The sequence below is a fragment of the Copadichromis virginalis genome, linkage group LG19 (assembly GCF_057382275.1).
Source record: "Copadichromis virginalis isolate Kocher_CV1m ecotype Utaka linkage group LG19, C_Virginalis_male_GT1.1, whole genome shotgun sequence".
NCBI lineage: Eukaryota > Metazoa > Chordata > Actinopteri > Cichliformes > Cichlidae > Copadichromis > Copadichromis virginalis.
The window spans coordinates 15,575,761-15,596,751 of NC_140636.1; the positions used below are offsets into that span (position 1 = coordinate 15,575,761).

The following is a 20,991-nucleotide window of genomic DNA, read 5'->3' on the forward strand; positions in this document are numbered from 1 at the left end:
TGCTTTAAGTGTTGCCTTCCTCTGTTTGGTGGAGGTTAGAGCTATAGCCTGAAAGGTAGCTTTCATATATTTCACTTTTTCTTAATACTTAATATTCATTAAACCCCTTCAGTCAAGATAACACAGTAAACTACAATGTTTTGAAAGCAAATACAGCAGTTATTATAAAATTAAAGGACAGCCTTTGAGTATTAATTGTGATATTACTTTTTTATAGCATTGATATTTCTACACATCTAATCAGCCAATCACGTAGCAGAAACTCATTGACTTTAGGCATGTAGACATGGTTACATCAGCCTGCTGAAGTTCAGACTGAATGAATGCACGTGGCGCAGACGGGCGGTCTGAGTATTTTACAAACTGCTGATCTACTGGGATTTTCCTAAACAACCATCTCTGTTTACAGAGGACAGTCTGAAAAAGACAAACATGAGGTCATGTGGTACGAGGTCTTCAAGATAAGATGAGGCTTGATTGTTATTATTACAGAGCTTGGCCTTGTGAGGAGAAGGATTTTAAATGTGAACCTGAATTTAACAGTGAGCCAATAAAGAGACATTAATATGGGAGAAAAGTGATAAATGCACAAAGTAGTTTTTCAGCATCATTCTGAGAGGCGGTCAAAAAACGACTCCAAGGCCCGCCGCAGAGTTTTTGGAGGGAAAGGTAATGTCATCTGGTTGGATTGTGTATTTCTGAGGGTTTTAGAGCCGAGAACAACAACCTCAGTTTGATCTGAATTTAGAAGCAGGAAATCTCTTTATTGTATCATCTGGCTTCGTGGATAAATAAAGATGGATATCATCTGCATAATAATGAAAATGTATGCAGTGTTCTCTAGTAATACTAGCTAAGGGAAGCATGTATGTAAGTTTGCCATGTCCATCCCTTCATATGTATGGTCATAAAAGGACACACACCAGGTATCCAGCAAGATAACGTCACAAAACTCAAATAATCTCAAACTGGTTTCTTGAAAATGACACCGAGTCCTCAAACGGCCTCCACAGTAACCAGATCTCAATCCAGCGGAGCCCCTTTGGATGTGGTGGAACGGGAGATTCACATCTTGGACGTAACCAACAAATTCTCAGGAATCGTTTGTGTTCATTAGGGACACCTAGAAAGGTGTCCCTAATGAAGTGGCCAGAGTGTGTATATATCAGTTTTTGTTGTTGTTTCTACAAATATTTGGTTAATGCCAGCATTTTCTTTCTAAAAGCCAGCCTTCTACCTGTTCTGTTTTTCCAGTTCAGATCTACTAAGAATATGAAATCATTTTAAAATCTGTGTTTATATTTAAACCGGTCCAAAAACCAGCCAACTGCTATTTTTTCCACTAAAAGCCTGACTTTGTTTGAGATCAGTTTCCTTAGTTTGCTCTTCAGCCTCACTCACACAATGCACAGCTTTACAAACTATATTTTAAGCGAGTTTTATGATGTGGGTAGCATCTCCCACTGAGAGGCTCCGTTACCAAGAAATCTGACCAGACTGTGACACGCTTCACTGGGGAGAATGGAGAGTGGAGCACAAAGATGGAGCTGCAGAGAAGTAAAATGAGACACGACTGGCCAAAGGAGTAAAAAAAAGGATAAGGGGAGGCAGCAGAGCACAATAATAATGAAGGTATGGAGGGAGACGCTCAACCACACAGAATGAGACGGCAGGCTGTGAGCAGTGCAGCATCAGTGCACTTCTGCTCATCACTCATTTATCATTTCATTTGCAGAGGCTGTGGTGCAAAGTATGTCGTTTTTATGAGTATCACCTAAGAGGAGGGCACATCTCCGAGTCTCCGAGTTGAAGAGTGAATGATGAAAATGGTTAAAATGCAGAGATGCAAATAAACTCAAAGGATTTTCAGCCACACAGCTTTTATTGAATAAAAATGGCAGCTTGGTTTCTGCCTGCGCAGCCGCCTGCTTAGAAATGACTACATGTCTATTTGAGAGAGAAAGGAAGAAATAAACTGGGAGTGCGCTTCCTCTAAAGCTTCTATAGGTAACAGACCACTCAACCCTGCACACACACACTGGTGTGTCTCTGCAGGAGTCGGCCATCACAGATGTTCTCAGTCCATCCCTCCACCCATGGGAGAGGCTGGCGCTCCAGAGAGACACAAAATCTGTTCTTTAACTCTTTAACAGGCCAGTGGATCGATAGCTGCACACACGAGAACTTCTAACCATCAAAAACGCTTGAAAACAAGCAACAACAAAGGGAGGGGTTCATGAATATTTAAGCCACCTTTGCAGGTAGCTGTGTGTTTATTATTCTGTGTGCAAGTTCTTGAGAGAAAGTGCCAGAAATCGTGAGCTTTAGCTTGTCTGCAGCATGTGTGTGACAGCCTGGAGACCCCTGATGCCTGCTGGTCATTAATAAACATGATGATGAATGTTTAATCCCCATCAGCGGGGCGGCATAGGAACCGTCACGGGCGATATCGACAGAGCCGCACACACGCCCACAGACTCGGCAGATTGGACAAACGGCAGGAGGGAAGTTTGAGGCGCTGAACACGGGGTTAACCACTCAGGACTCAGGATCTACTTTTCTGTGTTTGGAGAATTTCCTCTTCAGTATTTTTTTATGCATATTAACAAAAAACAAAGGAATGATTGACGGCAAACTCTGATTTCCATGTTTTTCCTCTGTAGTTGCTGCTTATCCATCTAAAAGGTTTCAGAGACATGTGGCGTAAACATGTCTGACTCCTCTTCAATATAATGGAACTAAGTGGCACTATGCCTATGAAAAAATATATCGGAATAAAGAAAGTAACAACATCTGTTTCCAGAAATCTTGTTGTGAGCAGTTTCTTCTCCTTATGAAACTACACCTGCCAACTGCACCACCGTGCCAAAGGGAGCATGCATTTATCTGCGATGAGATGCTTGTGGTGGGACAGCGAGACAGAACGTCAGCACTGATGGTGACCGCCCTCATGTTAGCTGGCCACACCCCAACCTTTGGAGGGGAGTGAGTTGCATAGAAACAGATGACCACATGAGTTGTAGAGAGAGACATAACCAGATAGTGTTTCAAATGCATTTTTTGCACTTTGAGCAACACAGTAGCTCCAAACCTGGGTAATTCTCACCAGACCAATGTAGATGGATGAATAGCACCACACCCTGAGGAAACACGCGCACATTTTGATCTTGGGTTTAACTGAGAAGTATGAACAATCCATAAAAAATAAAACATTTTTTAAAAACCCCCCACAAAAAAACCATTTGCTTCTAAGGAGCTAAACTGAGAAGAATTCTCTTGGTAACGCAAAGTGTCCCATATCTGAACTTTTTTAGTTTTTCAAAAGACGTGCAAAGGTTTAACGCATCAGGAGATTCTAGCTTCTAATATGATCCCATAAACAACAACACGTGACATCTTACACCCGGGGTCTCAAACTCAAATGAGCCTGGGGCCCCTTCTGGCACCGTCATCTTCTGGCACCGACAGACCGACAGACCACAGTACGTCAGGCTGAAGGACATCACGTCTGACACAGTGGTCAGCAGCACAGGAGCACCACAGGGAACTGTGCTGTCCCCTCTTCTCTTCACCCTGTACACCTCTGACTTCTGCTACAACTCTGAATTATGCCACATTCAGAAGTTTGCAGACGACACAGCCATCATGGGGTGTATCTGGGATGATCAGGAAGAGGAGTACAGAAGTCTGGTGAGGAACTTTGTCGCATGGAGTCACACAAACCACCTGCAACTCAACACCTCAAAGACTAAGGAACTGGTTGTGGACTTCGGGAGGTCTAGAGCAGGTCCACTGCCGGTTCAGATAGAGGGGGAGGAGGTGGAGGTGGTCAACAAGTACAAGTACCTCGGGCTGTGGGTGGACAATAAACTGGACTGGTCATGCAACACAGAGTACCTGTATAAAAAAGCCCAAAGCCGACTGTACTTCCTCAGGAGGCTGAGGTCTTTTAACATCTGCAGGGAGCTCCTGAGGATGTTTTACCAGTCGGTGGTTGCTGGAGTACTTTTCTATGCTGTGGTGTGCTGGGGGAGCAGCACAGCAAAGAAGGACTCATCCAGGCTGGAGAAACTGATCAGGAGGGCTAGCTCTGTGGTCGGCATGAAGCTGGACACTCTGGTGACAGTGGCAGAGAAAAGGACATTAAAGAAACTGCTGGACATTATGAACAATGCTGGGCATCCTCTGCACACGGCCATTAACAACCAGAAGAGTCTGTTCAGTGACAGGTTGCTTCTCCCAAAGACAAGAACTAACAGACTTAAAAACTCCTTTGTCCCACACGCCATCAGACTGTTTAACTCCTCTCTGGAGGGGAGAGGGAGGGGAGACAGGAGGACAAAGGAGGGAACAACTAAGCTGTAGTGCCTCTTCACCTCACTGTACAATACCTTTTGTGCAATACTTTTGTAAATAGTCAACGGTGCAATAGACTCAATACTTGAAATGTGCAATTCACTTGTATTTTTATTTTTATTCCTATTTATTCTATTTATCCCCTTCGTATATTTTATTTATATTGTCTCTGTATTTATATATATGTGTGTGTGTATAACTCTGTAACTTCTGTCGGTGCTGTGCTTTTTTGGAAATCGAATTTCCCAGAGGAACCCACCCGAGGGATTAATAAAGTTCTATCTTATCTTATCTTATCTTATCTCACTGGAGGGCCACTTTAGTGTTCAAGTAGTACAAGAAAACAAACAAGAAAACACCCACTAATATTTCCTAAAATGTAGTGTTTTCTTTGTTCTATTTAATTTCAAATAATGTTTAACAAGAAAAAACTGCAAACATGAACGCAATTTTTTCTCACTCTTGACTACCTGAAGCCTTTCATTGAACTACCAAATAAACAGCTCTTTCTGGCCAGACACGTGGCAGCACTTTTGCTATAATTTTGTTTGTATTTAACAAATATGCAGGCGTAAGTATGGAAGCCCGTTTCCGCCACTAAAAAAAAGGATCCATAACTCAAAATTTCGAGTTATTTTCTCAAAATTTCGACATATTAACTCGAAATTTCGATTTATTAACTCAAAATTTTGAATAAAGTAACTCGAATTTTCGAGTTAGCGCTGCCAATCAGTAATCTACGTGAATGACGTCATTTCCTCGTTACCCGGAAGCTGAAGCCCTCAGCTACAAATGCTACAGCTAAGCTACCAGTATTACATCCAGTCGTGAATGCACAGATTGCTTTGTGTTTTCAGCCTGGCTTCACAAATGATGAAATCCTTGCGTTATTAGCTGAATCACATGGTGTTACTATCAGCAAACGTACTCGCGAAAGCGCCAATTTGTTGGGATCCGTTTTTGAGTGCGCGTTCCTCTGCGCCATATGCTTCCGAGTAACAAGAAAGCGACCTCATTCACGTATATTTTTGATTGGCAGAGCTAACTCGAAATTTTGAGTTATATTTCTCGAAATTTCGAGTTATGGATACTAGCTTTTTTGTTTTTATTTAGTGGCGGAAACGGGCTTCCATACATAAGCGTACACATTAGTTTTTGAGTCAAGTGAAAATTGTTTTCTTTCCAAATAAATCTCTCACTGAACTAACACAGCCTTCAACATGTTTGCACTCTGTTACCTCGGACAGGTCCGCGGCTCCGCGGTAAGGAGACCTCCGGCTAATACTTCGGGTTCCGTGTCGGGCTCGTAGCCGGGAACTCACTTTACTGTCTGGGTCAACTTTGCTAGCGAGAGGCAGAAAGAAGCGTTGAAAGGCTGCTCCAGCAGAACTTTATTGTTTTGGAGAAAAACACGAACACAGTGTACAGTCGAGTCTTAATAGCTTACTTCCAACTGGGCTGTCAGGCTCTCTGTTTGGCTGCAGTGGTTATTATTATATTTACATGCTTCCAGCTCCCGTTTCTGCTCGGTAGCAACTCCTCGCGCTCACACACGGAGGGGCGCACGTTCTCCCTGCAGCGAGGACTACACCGCCCATGGGGCTACAGTCTTAAAGGGCCATGTCTGTAACACGCTGGTCATATTGCCTTCTAATTAAATCATTTTTCGAATAATAATTTTTAAAACTATTTCTTCATATCAACATCCGGGCTGCAAGTAGAGGTGACGTGGGCCTCGTGTCATTATTCAGGAAGAAAACGAGTGAAAAGTCCACCCTGTGATTCTGTAGCCTGCAGAATCTCTCTCAGCTGCAATAACTTGAAGTCATGGTTCTCACTCCACGAGCCGGTGTCCACCAGGCTTTAGCTGTCAGAAGGATTTCTTCACATTTGACTCTGGAGTACTTTGGTATCCAGAGGAGTTTGTGGTCAACCCAACAAACTGCTGGGTGCCCAGATCATCAGCCCTCCACCACCGTGCTGACAGCCGGTCTGAGGTGTTTGTGCTGAGTTTGGTTTTGTGCTTCATGGACGAGCGTCTCCACTTCGCTCTCGTCTGTCCAAAGGACATTGCTCCAGAGGTCTTTTGGTTTCTTAAGATGTAATTTTGCAAACCTAAGCCATGCTGCCGTGTTCTTTATTGAGCCCTTATAAACAAGCCAAACATGTTCAGTCCTTTCTTAATCATATTATTAACTTGAACCTTTAACATGCTATCTGAGGCCTGTAAAGTCTGAAATGGAGCTCTTGGGATGCATTTCCCCAGCTTTTTTAATGTTTACACTTGTGAATAATCTTTCTCACTGTGGAATGATGAACTTTAAATTGTTTTGGAAATGGTTTCACATGCCTTGAGAATTGATGGGAAGGTCCTCTAAGATCATTGCTGATGTCTTTCCTCCTTTGGCACTGAGCTAACACACAGCTCAGAGGTGCTCACACCGATGCAGCACCCTCGCAACTCCCATGGAAGCAGTAAAGGTGTGCTTTATGATGTCGTCAAGGACAAAACCTTAGAATTAAAAAGATGATGTACTTTCTTCTCTTTTTTCTGTCGTACGTGAACAGGAACAAAGAAAATGAACATCTGAATAAACCGAAAGAACTGATCACAAATGCTTGTATCGATTTCACGAAAATGTTATTTGCTGTATTTATTATTGTGAAATCAGACTGCAGCATATTCCATGATACCTTGTTTTTTAATTCAGATATTTGCTGCTGAGGTGGTAGGGATTTCTACATGAATGGTCTATTGCTAGAATACTTCACACACCTGGAAAAATGTTCAAAAGTACAACAAGTCGGCTTTCTTTGATAAAAACAAGAATAAATACAAGAATTTGATATTTTAAAGAATAGAAATAATAAGGTACAACTGCAGCAGGCCTTTGACTTTGACATTATAAAGTAATAGATTTATGACTGTGTGGTATTCTGTGGGGGATTTGGAAAGAAGACAAAGAAGGTGCTATTCCTGATCCCAGAGCTGTTTCAGGAGCTTTGACTTTATGTTGAATTTGAAATATACTGATCCTAGCGCTACTTTCAGCCTTCAAACTCTCCATCAGGTCTACACGTTCTAACATCTACGAGTGCTGCAGTCTGTCCATGAAACACATTATCAGGTTTGATCACATGCCACGCACCACCACCATCACCCCTCGCTCCGGCCTCATTCTGGTGAGTCTGGAATTTCCTCTTTTTTTATACTTGACACCGTCTGCTCCGTCTCTTGTGCACACTTGTGAGCGACGCCTCCGACTCTCAGGAGGGAATCTGCTTCTCACCAAACAAACAGGCAGACAATGAGGAGGCCTTCAGGGCTAATTACCAGCTAGCTGCTGCTTGGAAACGGCAAGGAGGGGTGGTTAAAAAGAGTGGGGGTTAAAAGGGCCCGGGGTGGGGAACAAACAGCGACTGTTTATTCATGTGTGGGCAGGTAGACGCACACTCACTATCCTCCTTAACGGAAACAATGAAGCTTGTTTTGGCGGTTTAAGAAGCAGGTGTCACATCTGCAGGAAGAAGCTGAGTCAGCCTTTAATAAGCAGCTTTTATAAGGTCGTCTTTCTCAAATGATGACAGACCCGTGAATGGAGGCAACACCCGGCGCATGAGAGTAAAACAAATACAGAAGGCCTGCAGTGTGTTAAGGCTGCACGAATGTGTGTGTCACACACCTCGTGTCGCTGCAGACGAGTGCAGAAAAACGAGAGGCGGCTTCATAATGAGAAAACCGATCTGGGATTTGGTTAAAGAGTGCGTACGACATTTTAACGGGCTCACCCTCGTGTGTGCACCACTAATGTCAGAGTGATGGGGGCTGCATCCAGTACCTGCCTGTCTTTCCTGATACACATCTCCCAGTTTCCCCCATTCTCAGGCAAAATGTGCTGCGCTGTCAAACAGCCCGCTCCCTGCTTGCTCAGCATCTTCCGCCTCATCCCTATTGCATACTCCCCAAGCACACATATATGCATATTCGTTGTCTGTGTTAGCAGATTTAATAAGCTCCCCATCACCCAGCACAACACTGTGCCTGCTGTGAGCCATGGTTGGACAAAAAACAAAACAGAGAGGGGGAATCAGGTGTTTGTGGATTGTAATTGCCTCCATGACAACTCTCATTTTCCTATAGTCCTCCTTCTGTTCCCAACAGTGGCGCCCTTTAACATCCCCTGCCCCGATGACCCCACGTTCACCCTTCGAGAAATGCAGAGACAGCTGAAGACGAGAAGTAGAAGCACCAGCAGAGCTCGTGTAATCGCTTCAAGGCAGCCACTTTTAGCAGATACATGATCTGTTTACATGCACCTATGTTTACTGATATTTGTGTGTTTTGAAGTGAGGGTACGGGCAGGAAAGATAGGACCGCTGACAGCGTGCACGGAGGTAAGAGCTGCTCGCATCCTAAACGGCGAGGCCCGTGTCTCTGCCCCGGTGTGTTTGCACCAAGTCGTCACACTGACAGCTCCAGCACGCACACACACAGACACATACAAAGGATGTGAGTATAGAAAGGTCTTCAGTGACGAGCGTTTAACCCCCCCCCATCACACACACCTCTTCAGTATGCAAATACACACTGACTTGGCGCAAACAGGCGCTCTCTCCTCCTCTCAGCAGTCTTGGGGGGAAAAAAACAGACTGCTTGCCATCAAATTTCTGTTCATCTCGAGAGAATGACACAAAAAAGTCTCATCAAAAAATGAGACAAAATGTTCCGTGAGAGGGAATCATCAGCCTTATCTAAATGTGATACATCTGAATTTACTGAATATCTTTTATTTCCAGGCTGTCTCAGTCCAGGCGAGGCTGATGGGTACAATTGCACAGACGTTTCTATCACGACGCGAGCTGTCAGCATCAAATGTGTCCGAGTAAACAGCACGAACACATAACCGTTCATCCAATTTGCAAAGTACTGACGTGCAGTCACCCGAGGCCGTGTTTTGTCTCTCTCATGATGAATTCCATCACAGCCTCGGCGTCGTACTTTCAACTTTTCCTTCTTTAAAAGCTATAAAACACAAACCCCCACCTCCCCTGTGGCTCTGCACATTAAAATTCATGCTTAAAAGAACAGAAAGCTAAAACCCGAAGAGCTTTGCTTATACCTGTATGCTGCAAGTACAGGCACTGCTGATGTGGCCTTGAGCGAATCTCCTCACCAACATCCAGCTCCGGTGCTGCTCTAACTGCACGCACACTTCCTGTGGCACAGTGGGACAGCTGTATGACTTTGCTCTTTTGCAGCGAGCCCAAGTTCCTGGGTGAGGAGAACTTTGGACGCCTCCCAGTCTAGGAGTGTCTGCTGGCCCTGATAACGGGAAGCCGGGCGGGCAGTGGCTTCTTGAAAGCAGAGGAAAAGTTATGCGCACTCCCACAGAGCTGAGTAATTACTGTGGCTGCAGACTGTGAGCTGAGATAGGGGATTCCTCTCCTGCATAACTAGGTGGATGGGAGATAGATGGCTCTGTCTCTTGCTCTGACTCCATCTCTGGTGCTCATGAATTTGTGCGAGTGGTCACACCAGCAGAGACGCTCTGGCTCTCTGCATCTGGCACAGGCTGCACAGTGAGTGAATATGATATCTGGGTATCTGGCCATGGCAGATAAAGGCTCATTTTAGTCTGGAGGCTTTAGGAGGCCTAATCAATAGCTTTAATCAATTAAGAATGCAGCAACTGGGAAGCTGCAGAAATCAGCCAAGTCTCACACTAAAAAGACCTCATTCCATTTATCACAACACGTCTGTATTGATCCCAAAAAGGTATGGAATGAGTTCATTTCAAGGACCTGGCACAATGAAGGTCCCGTATGGATCAGTGGTTTCCTTCGCCCGTATCCTTACATCAAGGTTACTGTTGTTTCAAAGGAGGGGGATTTATGTACAGATATTTTGCCACGGTGCTGTTGAGATGGTGAAGAACAGAAGGTAAGAGAGGTGAGCACTGCAGATTTTGAGCCGTCACACTCAAAGAATCCGGTCTGCACTGAGCACAGTAAGGCCGGCGCACTGACAAGTGCTGCAGCACCACACTGACCCCAAATGGCCAGACGGAGTAATGGCACTGCTATAATACTAAGGCAGCAGGAGCACCATAGCGGTTGTGAAAATGGACCTCCAGTGTATCGCGTAATTGCTGAGAAATCCTCTTTATAGAACAAATTAGGGCTTGAAGTTTAGCCATTATTAGGGTAGGAAATGTTTATGATTCTCCCACAACACAGTAAAAAGCCTTTTACAAGCCAAAAGCTAGCACTGTGTCTAATTAACTTCCTCACAGCAGGGAACTTCTGTGTATCTGACCTGCAGTCAAAACCACACATTAGCGCTTCTGCCAGGGTACAAACTGGAAATGTACCATTATTCCATGCCATTACAGTTTAGTATTTAAACTTTTCCATCTGCTGCCCTCAGGGAGAAGGTACAGGTCTATACAGGCCAGAACATCCAGACTGGCCAACAGCCTGTATCCACAGGCTGTGAGGCTCCTGAACTCTCTGCCCCCCTCTCACGGACAATAACCATATCCAACTTCTTAATAGCAATGAACTGGTCTGCATTGGTGCATCATATCTTTATTCTCTTCCCCCTCCTGCCCCCCCCTCTTTCTTAAATAGATAACTATCATATCTGATATATCTCACAGTACAATAATATTGAATGGGTTGCATTGTTGTATTTTGTCATGTTTCTCAGGTCTTTGTCTGAATTTCTACGAACATTATTGCTAAGGATTGTCTTATTGCATTGGAGTCACACTGGGTTAAATATGTACACTTGGGTTTTAAGGGGTATTTATTATTTTCTTCTTTTTTTTGGGTTGTATGGAAGCCCCAAACGCAATTTCATTGTTCTTGACAATGACAATAAATAAATAAATACTAAATACAGTTTTGGTGCCCATGCTGGGCTAAAAGGTAAAGGTCAGGCAAAGAATTTATATGCAGTATGAAGTGCGCATGGGTTGGCACAGTAAACGGCATTAGACTCAGATCGGAGGCAGGTGGGACAGCGTGCAGAGAAAGGAAACCTCACATAGGCTAGTATCCTAAATCATACCCGGGACCTATTTGAAAGCTGCAGTTCCTAAATAAATCACACTACAGTTGTGGCATGCCCTTTACCCAGCCATAGACATGTAACTGAAGCTGCTTGACCTCCGTCCAGCGAATATTTATTTTTATTGTTGTGAATGGAAGACCTAGCCAACTGTTGTGCACATGTGTGTCTGTTTGAGTACAGATAGCCATTGATTGAAAGTTCCAGGCTGTCTAATCTTTCTTTCGGGAGGTCAGCAGGAAGATGGACCTGGCTGACTGCCCAGGCTTTGGGAGGCAGGTGGGAGCTAGAACTTTATGGACTGAGTCATAGACACACAACTGGATATTCTTACCAGAACTCGGGTCTCTACATGCAATCTATTTTTGTTGACTATTGTTTGGACTAAGAGACTAAGCTTAAGTGGAGGTAGAGACATTAAGCAGCACACTGCACTGCTCTTGTCCACCATTTCTCTATAACAATAAAAAGTGCTGAGATGGTGCCAGGAGACACGCTGATGGAGGCGATTGTTTTAATGAATCCTCCAGCTCGTGTTTTTTCGGAACCTAGTGAGGCCATAAATGAGCGCAGAGGAGCTGGGTGCTAGTGCGTGCTGAGTAAGCACATCGTCCAGATGTAGCAGCCAGCTCTCCGGCAGGGTGGGGGTATTTTAGCCGGCCTTCTTTATTAGTTTCCTTTTGTTGTGTGGATTTTTTTAAATTATAAAAAATATAAAGGGCAGCAGGTCTCGTGTGGCGTCTGCTTGGATGTCTGTGTTGCAGTGTGGAATTCGCCTTTGTCCAGTCTGTCGGGTCTCAAAATGCTATTTTGGTATTTTGGTTCTCTAAACTGATTTTTGTGATAAAAACAGCTGTGAAGAACTCAATTTATATGATTTACTCAGTTTAAACGACTAACACGCATGAAACTATTTGTCTTAGCTTCATGCACGTGTTGGATCCATCACGGGTTGTGGTCACGTGACCAAACCCAGGTGAGTTCCTACTGTTTGATGAAGAGCGGGTGGGTGGTGCTTGAAATGTTACAGACTATTGAGATGCAATCCAATCCCGTGAATTGGACTATTAATCCCAAAATAATGATTCTGGTCAGCCTGAATGGGAATTCATGACAGTAAGGAGTGAAAGTCTGATGCACCTTGAACTTTTATTCAACATCACAACTCCTGTAGTAGACATTTGGTCTGAGAGAACAGCAGACTATGGATATCTAGAGGTACGTCTCAACAGAAAACCACTACAGGTATGAAATGAACAAGAGAAGACAGAAGGTTAAAACATGGCTACAGGCCTGCATGCACAGAACGATGGAGGATATATTGTTCTCTAGGTAGGCGCTGCACAAACGGCGCAGCCACCGTTCAAACTGTAGGTCAGTCAATTCTGTGCAGGGAGCGTTCTTTTCAGTGAGCTGTCTAAAGCAGAGTTGCACGCACAGTCTGATGTACATCGCACAGTAGTGTTGGATAGCATCGTGAACGACAAATCCAGTCAAAAAGGCACAATCCCATCCTCAACAGTCACCCAGCAAAAAGCTTAGGGAAACATACAGGCTGAAGTCCTCAGACTAAAAAAACTACAAGTCCCACGGTTGCATCCAACAAAGTGCTCTGTGGATGGATGGTATAGCAGCAACTTGAGTTACAAGAACATCAAATCGACCGAAGTGACAGCACACAGTGTGTGTGTGTGTGTGCGCGCACGAGTCTGTAAAGCATTTTCCACTGGTCCTGGGTCAGAAAACAGTCCTAAAGCAAGTGTTTTAAACAGACAAAGCATGTTTATTTCAAACTAAAACAATATGCAGCCGACATCAGAACATCCCTCTGCTCCTTTTTCTTTTTCTTCCCCCGGGCATGTAATGTTCTGTTTGTGTTCACTGGATAATTAGAAACAAATTACAGACATTTATTTTGGGGATACAACATTTTCATGTTTTCTATTTAAAATGCTCATTTTTTTTTCCAATTATAAGCAGCTGTTCTGGTTTTAATGTATGGAGGCCATTTGTTCTGCTCAGGAGAAAAAAAAAAGAAGAAGAAAAAAAAGCATTGCAAGACACCACAAAAGCATTCATTGAAAACTTTGCAGTAGCATTTTAAAAGAAGAGGAGACAGAAATTGGGCCAACAGCTGCCATTTTCAAGTATATCAATCCGTTGTCGAACAGCCAGGATTTCTTACTCTCTTCCATAGGAAGGTCAAAGCTAAATTTCCCCATATACAATTGAAACATTTTGGCAGGCAATTTGATAAAATTCACCAAGCTCATAATTAAAATGGGTGGTGTGGCATTACAACTTAAAAAAAAGGAAAAAAGGAAATAAAATACAAACAAAAGTCTCTAACCATAAATCAGCTAATGAGCCTTCTATTTAAGTACACTGGTTTCTGTGAGGATAAAATCATTTGTTATCAGACAGTGTGAGTCAGTATTCGTCATGTCCCGTGTGGTGGTGGTAGTTTGCTGACATGAGTACAGAGAAGAAGAGACAACTTTACAAAATGATCTTTTACCTACTGAGTGATGATTATGTCCCCTCAGTGTCTGTGACAGTGTCTACCACTGGCAGACTTGCAGCATCCTCCACGGGCTCACTCTGATCATTGTCCAGCTCAGGTCCACTGACCCCCGGCGGTTGGGGAGAGGAGGGTCTCTCTTGTGACTCCTCCTCATCCTTCTGTCCACTTTTCTGCTCCTCCGCAGAGTGAGTCGTATCTTCGGGGGGGCTGGCAGCTTGTGTGAAGGCCATGGATGAGTCCTGGGACGATGCCTCAGCAGGTGGTGAGGCATGGCTAGGGGTTTCACTGTCAGAAGAAGCAGTGGTCTGAGAGGCGGACTGGGCTATAGGCTGGGATGGTGAATCTGTGCGTGGAGAAGTCTCTGGTTGTGGCGACGACTCTGACTTTGGAGGCGCCTCAGTCAATGTGCTCTGACCTTCGCCGTCAGATGACGGGTCGTGCGAAAGCGTCGAGGGTGTCGGCTGTGCCTGGGGGGCCTCGGATGGAGTTGGGATTTCTGACTCAGGCTCGGGCACGGCTGCTTGGTTCTGTGATGGAGGAGGAGACCTGATCTGAAGTTGAGGCGCTGCCTGATTAAGACCCAGCAGAGGGAGCTTGCCCTGAGCTTGAGGCAAAAGCGGGGGCTGGAATCGTGGCTGAATCTGAGGGTTCAGTTTAAGCGGAGCAAGCACTTTGCCTTGGTTCAGTGTCAGGTTAGGATTGAGAGGTGGAGTTGGTAGAAGAGGTGTGGGCAGAGGGAGAAGGGGTGCTGAGCCTCCACGTTCGCGGTCTCTCTCTTTGTCGTGGTCTCGCTCGCGTTCGTGTTCTCTGGTGCGGTCGCGGCCCCTGTCTCTCTCGCGCTCCCTCTCGCGGCTGCGGCGGTTACCATTCATCTCCCTCCTGAAGTCAAAATCTCTTTCATCTCTATCTCTTTGCCTGTCCCATGGGCGTCTTCTTTCATCTAGGTCTTGATGGAGCTCGCTCTCAAAAGGAGCTGCGGCATTACCACTACGGTTCCAAGCCTGTGGCCCCCCAACAGCTCCAGCATTTACAGAAACACCGGCTGCTGTCCCGGGACGGTTATCAAAGCGGCTGGGGAAGTTCTGCCCAGGTGTGGGACCAGCCTCCGGGAAGCCCTTTGGACCACCTGGGGCCTGGGGGCCTCCTCGCATGCCATCACGTTCATCAAAGTCCCCTCTGGCTTGGTTCCAGCGGTTATCGGGTGTAAACCCTGCAAGGGCCTGCAGACGGCCTACGAGGCTTGATCTGGCTGGCTGAGTACCTGGGGTCTGGAGCAAAGGTGGTCTCACGCCTGCTCCTGATCCTGCAAGGGGCTCCCTATGCTCTGGGGGAGGGGTCCGCAGCAGACCCGTGCTCTGCTTTTCCATCGGAGGAAAGCGGTAGTCCTGGTCTTTGCCCTCGTCAGCTCCAGAGGACGACTCATCTTCTGTTTTGGATACATTTTCACTGGTTATGTTGGGGGGCCGGTGGAAGGGGTCCAGTTGAGGGAAGGGAGCCCTGGGGCGGGATTGAGCTTGGATTGGACTGTCTAGGAGGCCAGGGGTTTGCTGGGCATGGGCCTGCTGCATGAGCAGCGGGAAGCGAGCAGCGGCTCCGGGTTGGAGCAGGTTGGGGCGCACATCCAAAGGCAGCAGGCCGGGCATCCTCTGCCCACTCAGTCCAGACTGATGCAGGGGGTGGGTGAGGGAAGCTGTAGGGTGCATGCCCAGCAGACCCATTCCACTGCGGACAGCATTCTGCATGCCTGGAGATGAACACAAGTGCAGACAGAATTGTTAAAAAAAGGAGACATAAAAATGAATACTAGAAATAAAACTATTCAAACACATTAACGATGTGTCACCTTGCAGCGTGAGCTCTGCAGTAGCATCCATGCCCTCTGCAGACTGTGTTTTCTCATTAGCGGCCTGCTGAGTTTGCACTCCCACTGGGTTGAACACGCCAGCTCCTGGGATAGCCGAGGGCATGAAGCTACCTGGGATGGTGCTTGTTGGAGGAATCATAGCACCGAATGGTGAATCCTTGACAGCATCTTGGCTGGAGCCCACTGAAGGCTGAACCAGAGCTACAGGTAAAAAAAACAAAACAAAAACATATTTAAACCTGACAGTCTAATAGGGAGCTCCACTTTCAAACTCACATCCATGTACTGGTCATACGTGAAGCATATAGATACTCACAGGCAGATGCTGAGGCCATTCCTGCTGTCTGAGCAGCCTGCATGAAACCTGGACAAGAAAGAATCATTTGTGTAAGCTGGTCAATTTTTCTTGGCCTCATCTTTTTACAACACGTGCATCATTTACCTGGCGGAGGTTGTGAGGCATTGAAGCTTGCCCTTATGAAGGGTGGCGGCGGCCCATAACCTGGCGGAGGTATGCCCATGGTGACAGGGAAGGCAGGAGGCACCAAACCGACCGCACTGGGAACTGCCTGTGCAACCGGAAGCTGAATACGAGGGATATAAGACTGTGTAAACAAAACGCTGTTAAAAGAAAAATAGTGTAACCTCCCAAGTTTTATGATACACAAATCCCTTAACACATTTCAGCAACTCAAAGTTTCTTAATGGTTTACAACAGTGTAGCTAAACTAATCAGAATCAAATCATGGAGGTGTACTCCTTTTACAGTTTACAGGCAGACTGTACCTGCACTGGCATCATGGTAACCTGCTGGTTGAAGGTCTCGGTTTGGGTGTTAGATGCTGCTGTAGTCTCAGTGCTTACTGGCTGACTTGCAGCTTCCTTGGCTTGTTCAGTATTCTTGGCAGCTTCCCACTCTGCAGACACAGACCAAAAAAAAAAACAAAAAACAAATACTGTACAATTATTTGTTTGGATTAAGGAGTTCAGTTCTTTCTTTCCAACTCAATCTTATTCCTCACCGAGTTTTCCAGTGGATAATAAATAAAGGGAATGGAGCAGAGAGTAAATTCACTTAGATGATGAAATGCCAAGATTTGTCTGCCTGGATAACTGTTTTGTTTTCATCATTTGTGCACAAACTCGCATGTTTGTCCTGCTTTTATTTCAACAAACACCGCCACAGAATTAACAGAGCCTGAGTCTGTGCCAAAGAAAGGCTCCTTTCCTCTTACCGTCATTAACAGTCTCCTGGTCGATGATTCCTCCTTCGGCAAAGCCATCCAGGTCATCCAGCTTTACCTTCTCCCAAGGTATGTACGTGACACCCAGGTCCACATCCCAAAACTGCTTGTACTCCTGCTTTACACCTTTGTTCAGAGCCCACGCAATCTGGATCAAAGACGCACAAAAGGTCAAGATAACAGATTATTATTATTGTTTTTTAATAGTAGCTTCCTGTAATATACAACCATGTGCACCTAAATCTAAAGCTTCACCGTGTAGAACGAACAAAGAACACAATGGAATAAACTGTATAGGTAATGTGGACCTTGATGATTTTGGAGCCAATCTTAAACGTGCCGGTGCTGAGCTTCTGACGGGCACGGTATGCATCCTGCCTGTGGACCATACAGATGTAGGCACAACCTCTGGGAGGGATCATCTGCAGAGAGACACGAGGACAGGGGAGGTTAAAGAGAGCAAAAGAGTGTAGCGGAGAATACTGGCAGATTTGTGTGTCTGGTGAAAGAAGGATAGTAACACAGGCATTTAAAAAACACACAGGACAGATCATTAGGAACAGCTACAGTAATGACAGGCTGGGGCACCGTCATTACGTTTCTTGTTAAGAGATCAAAACTACACACTGCAAGAAAATTAGAGGGTAAAGGAGGGAGAGGTCTGCTTACATTGATGGACTCAATCTGGCCAAACTCTTCAAACAGATTGGTGAGGTCTTGCTGAGTGGCCTTTTTATCCACCTGGCCCACCCACAGAGTTGTGCTGCACACTAGGTAACGAGATGGGGAAAAAATAATGGGACTTTTACTCATCAGGGGAAAAAAAAGGTTTGCAGGTGGTAAACTTAAAATATTTAACAGAACAGAACAATGACTTCCTCTTACCACTGAGAGTCTTGGACCGTATGGGAGGAAGTCCTTTCTTTTGCCGCTCCTTCTCTCGTTCTCGGGCGCGTCTCTCACTAGAATAAGACCGCGAGGACTTCCTCTTGCGATCTCTAGAGCGTGACCGCGACCGTTTTCGATGCTTCCGTTTCCGTGAGCCGGAGCGCGACCTAGACCGTCTCCTCTTTGGAGACCTGGGGAGAAACAATGCCAAACCTTTTGGGAATTCTCTCCATACTGACTTTTTGTCATGCTAATATTAAACCCTGAGCATGTTCCTTTTAAACATCAAACCCATGTATCAAAAGTCAAACCAACCTGGAGCGTGACCTTGACCTTGTTCTAGACCGTGTGTTCAAGGTCTTCTTCTCTTCAGCCTCAAAGATTTCCTCTTCCATCCCATCCGGGCCTTCATCTAGATCCATGTCCTAGAAAACCCATGGGTAATTTCAGGTAAAGCCCATCTCTAGAGCTAACTAATCATTTAATGCAGTCCTGCTTTTAGACATGCATTTCTTTCCAAATATTAAGTGCATACACCAACCTCTAAGTTAGTGTAAAGTTGCAGTAATGGCCCACGGGCATACCTGCTGCTGGTTGTCTATGGAGTCGTCGATCTTATTCTCTGGCTCTGGAAGCTGAGGCTGGCTGCTGCTCTGAGCATTCGAAACGGAGTTCTCTTGCCCAAAGATCGAGTCCTGCCCTTCTATGTTCATTGCCTGCAAAAAAATGCAGAATGCAAGTTGTAGCAAATCATAAATCCAGAACAAACATAATGTTGAACAAGAAGGCCGCTCTGTGTGTGTGTGCTCTACCTTCTGCTGATGCTCCAGCAGCTGCTTCTGAAACTGCTCCAGGTTTTGCTGTTGAAGTTGCTCAGCCAACTGATGGAAGAGGGAGCTGTTAATGGGCTCCGACACCATGGGCCTGGAAGCAGTCAGCAGCGTGATTAGACACAAACTCTCAGGTGGAAGCAGCAGAATCACTATTAATGAAGGACTAAAACAAACGTCAAACACACTGAACTCACAGTTGAGATGTTGAGCTGTCCTTTTTAGATTCTTCATTACGCTCTGAATCGTTCCCAAAGTCAAAAGGACCCAAAAGTTTCTGCAACAGAAACAAAATGTGAGTAAAAGTAAAGAGAATTCAAATGAAGCAAGGATGCATGCCTTCAACAACATCCATGCACACAAGACCTTTGACTGTTTACATACAAAATTCCACTAACTTTGTGTTTTAACTCTTTTATAGATTACTGTTTCATTTCTTTCTCGCTGGCCAATGAATTCTTACAAAAAGAAAAGTGGTTTTTGTTTCAGTGAATGCAAATGTTTTTGCAAATACAAAACTCCAATAAAACCGAGATGTGCATATATACATGGACCCAACTCAAAAACATAACGCCTCCAGCTCTGGCTGCCACAGAAGCATAAAAATAAACTCACAGCTGCTGACTGCAGCATTACCTTATTAAAAGAGGAGACCCTCTGCTCCAGGGGGTTGAGGCTGTTGGCAGTAGCTGCCGCAGTGAGCTGAGCTGTCAGAGCTTGCAACTGCACCACTAGGCCAGCATCCAAGGCCTGCAGCAGGGACGGTTGGGGCTTCTGCTGCTGCATCTGCAGACTCTGCACCAGCTGCTGGAGCTGTAACAGGCGACAACAAAGTAAGTTAAACACCTTCTTACTCCGACAGCTACACATGCTGCTCTGATGTAAACACTTTTTGGGAGGATGTGTTCACTTACCTGTTGTCCCTGGGGACTCTGCAAGATCTGGGCCACAGCAGCCACAGTGTCGGTGTTGGTAATCTGCGAAGCCCAGTCAGGCAGACCCTGCACTATGTTGGCTGGAGTGGCCGGTGTAGCCGGGGTCCCTGGATACACAGAGAGAATCACAAGGTTGCCGTGTTCAGATATGTTAAACACCACAGTAGCAGTGATTAGAAGAGCAAATCTGAACTTTAATGTGCTTCTACTGACCGGGTGTAGTGTTGTTGACCGGGGCAGCACTGCTGGGCATGACGGGTGTGACACTGGGAGGAGGAATCCCCGCTGCCATATCCAACAGAGGCTGAATGATGTCACTCTTGAAAACCGCATTCTTTTGCCACAGATTCAGGACTCTCACAATCTTACTCTGGAATTTGGATGACACAAAAACAATAAGACAAATTATTTACTCAAAAACCTTCTCTCAGACACATGATCTTTAAATATTTTTGTGACCGATCACACACGAGACATTCATACTCATTCACAAAACAGATCGCACTCATTCGAACGCCCTGTATGTCACAATAATGTCCTGGGAAACCGAGAAATGAGAAGCCACAGAGAGGAACAGAAAACCTATTAAAAATGGTCTAACCTTATCATCTGAAGGGCAGCGATAGAGGTGCTGGAACGTCGAGATGATATTCTTGCTGAAGCGCGGGGCAAATACGTCCTTCTCTGTGCCAAACTGGTGTCGGGACTGTCTGACGATCGAGTCGATGACATACAGCCCTGGGACTTTGTATTCTGGCTTGCACTGTCGAAGAAAGACAGCTGGTGTTGAGATATATGAACAGCAGAGCAACATACGAATATCTCTGCACCTGCCTGGATGTGGCTCATGGTTCTAATTAAAGCATTAACTCACCTTCTGTATGAACTTCTCTACACTCTGGACAACATGCTTGTAGAACTGAAAGTAAAGCAAAGAGAAAAAAATATTTTGAGTGACTTGAGCAACAACATCGCAGAGCACAGTAACAAAAGGGGAACAGCACTGAGGGTTAAAAAAAAACATAAAAGAGACTGGATGGAGGCTCTTAAGTAAATCGTCTTATTTCCCCGTTCCTCAGATTTACAAATTAATGACATGCACAAAAAAGAAAATAAATAAATAATTGCTTTTTTAAAGCTTAGTTCTGTTAAAGGAGGATACAACAGACATGACAGATGGAGACAGCATCATCACTTTCTTGTGGATTTAAACAAGAATTCAAAAACTAAAAGGGCCAAATAATTAAAAAAACAATTATTTTACTATCTGCAACAGTG

The 20,991-nt window shown here is 45.1% G+C and overlaps 1 protein-coding gene across 5 annotated transcripts in view; it reads right to left on the reverse strand.

Annotated features, from left to right (window-relative positions):
- scaf8 (SR-related CTD-associated factor 8) overlaps nucleotides 1-20,991 on the reverse strand; it is a 67,475-nt gene that overhangs the window by 29,407 nt on the left and 17,077 nt on the right. For 2 of the 5 annotated variants that reach the window (XM_085442483.1, XM_085442486.1), the window contains 18 exons: nucleotides 20,588-20,632; nucleotides 20,315-20,476; nucleotides 19,927-20,083; nucleotides 19,693-19,820; nucleotides 19,415-19,591; nucleotides 18,976-19,055; nucleotides 18,761-18,872; nucleotides 18,533-18,664; nucleotides 18,264-18,373; nucleotides 17,946-18,139; nucleotides 17,730-17,830; nucleotides 17,369-17,482; nucleotides 17,052-17,208; nucleotides 16,603-16,733; nucleotides 16,259-16,421; nucleotides 16,133-16,180; nucleotides 15,796-16,017; nucleotides 12,559-15,696 (listed from right to left, as the gene is read on the reverse strand). In XM_085442483.1, coding sequence (XP_085298609.1) covers nucleotides 13,961-15,696; nucleotides 15,796-16,017; nucleotides 16,133-16,180; nucleotides 16,259-16,421; nucleotides 16,603-16,733; nucleotides 17,052-17,208; nucleotides 17,369-17,482; nucleotides 17,730-17,830; nucleotides 17,946-18,139; nucleotides 18,264-18,373; nucleotides 18,533-18,664; nucleotides 18,761-18,872; nucleotides 18,976-19,055; nucleotides 19,415-19,591; nucleotides 19,693-19,820; nucleotides 19,927-20,083; nucleotides 20,315-20,476; nucleotides 20,588-20,632 — 3,969 coding nt within the window. In that variant the 3' untranslated portion in view covers nucleotides 12,559-13,960. Of the gene's footprint in view, nucleotides 1-12,558; nucleotides 15,697-15,795; nucleotides 16,018-16,132; nucleotides 16,181-16,258; nucleotides 16,422-16,602; nucleotides 16,734-17,051; nucleotides 17,209-17,368; nucleotides 17,483-17,729; nucleotides 17,831-17,945; nucleotides 18,140-18,263; nucleotides 18,374-18,532; nucleotides 18,665-18,760; nucleotides 18,873-18,975; nucleotides 19,056-19,414; nucleotides 19,592-19,692; nucleotides 19,821-19,926; nucleotides 20,084-20,314; nucleotides 20,477-20,587; nucleotides 20,633-20,991 lie in introns of those variants that run through there. The other 3 variants (XM_085442484.1, XM_085442485.1, XM_085442487.1) reach the window with 3 other exon arrangements.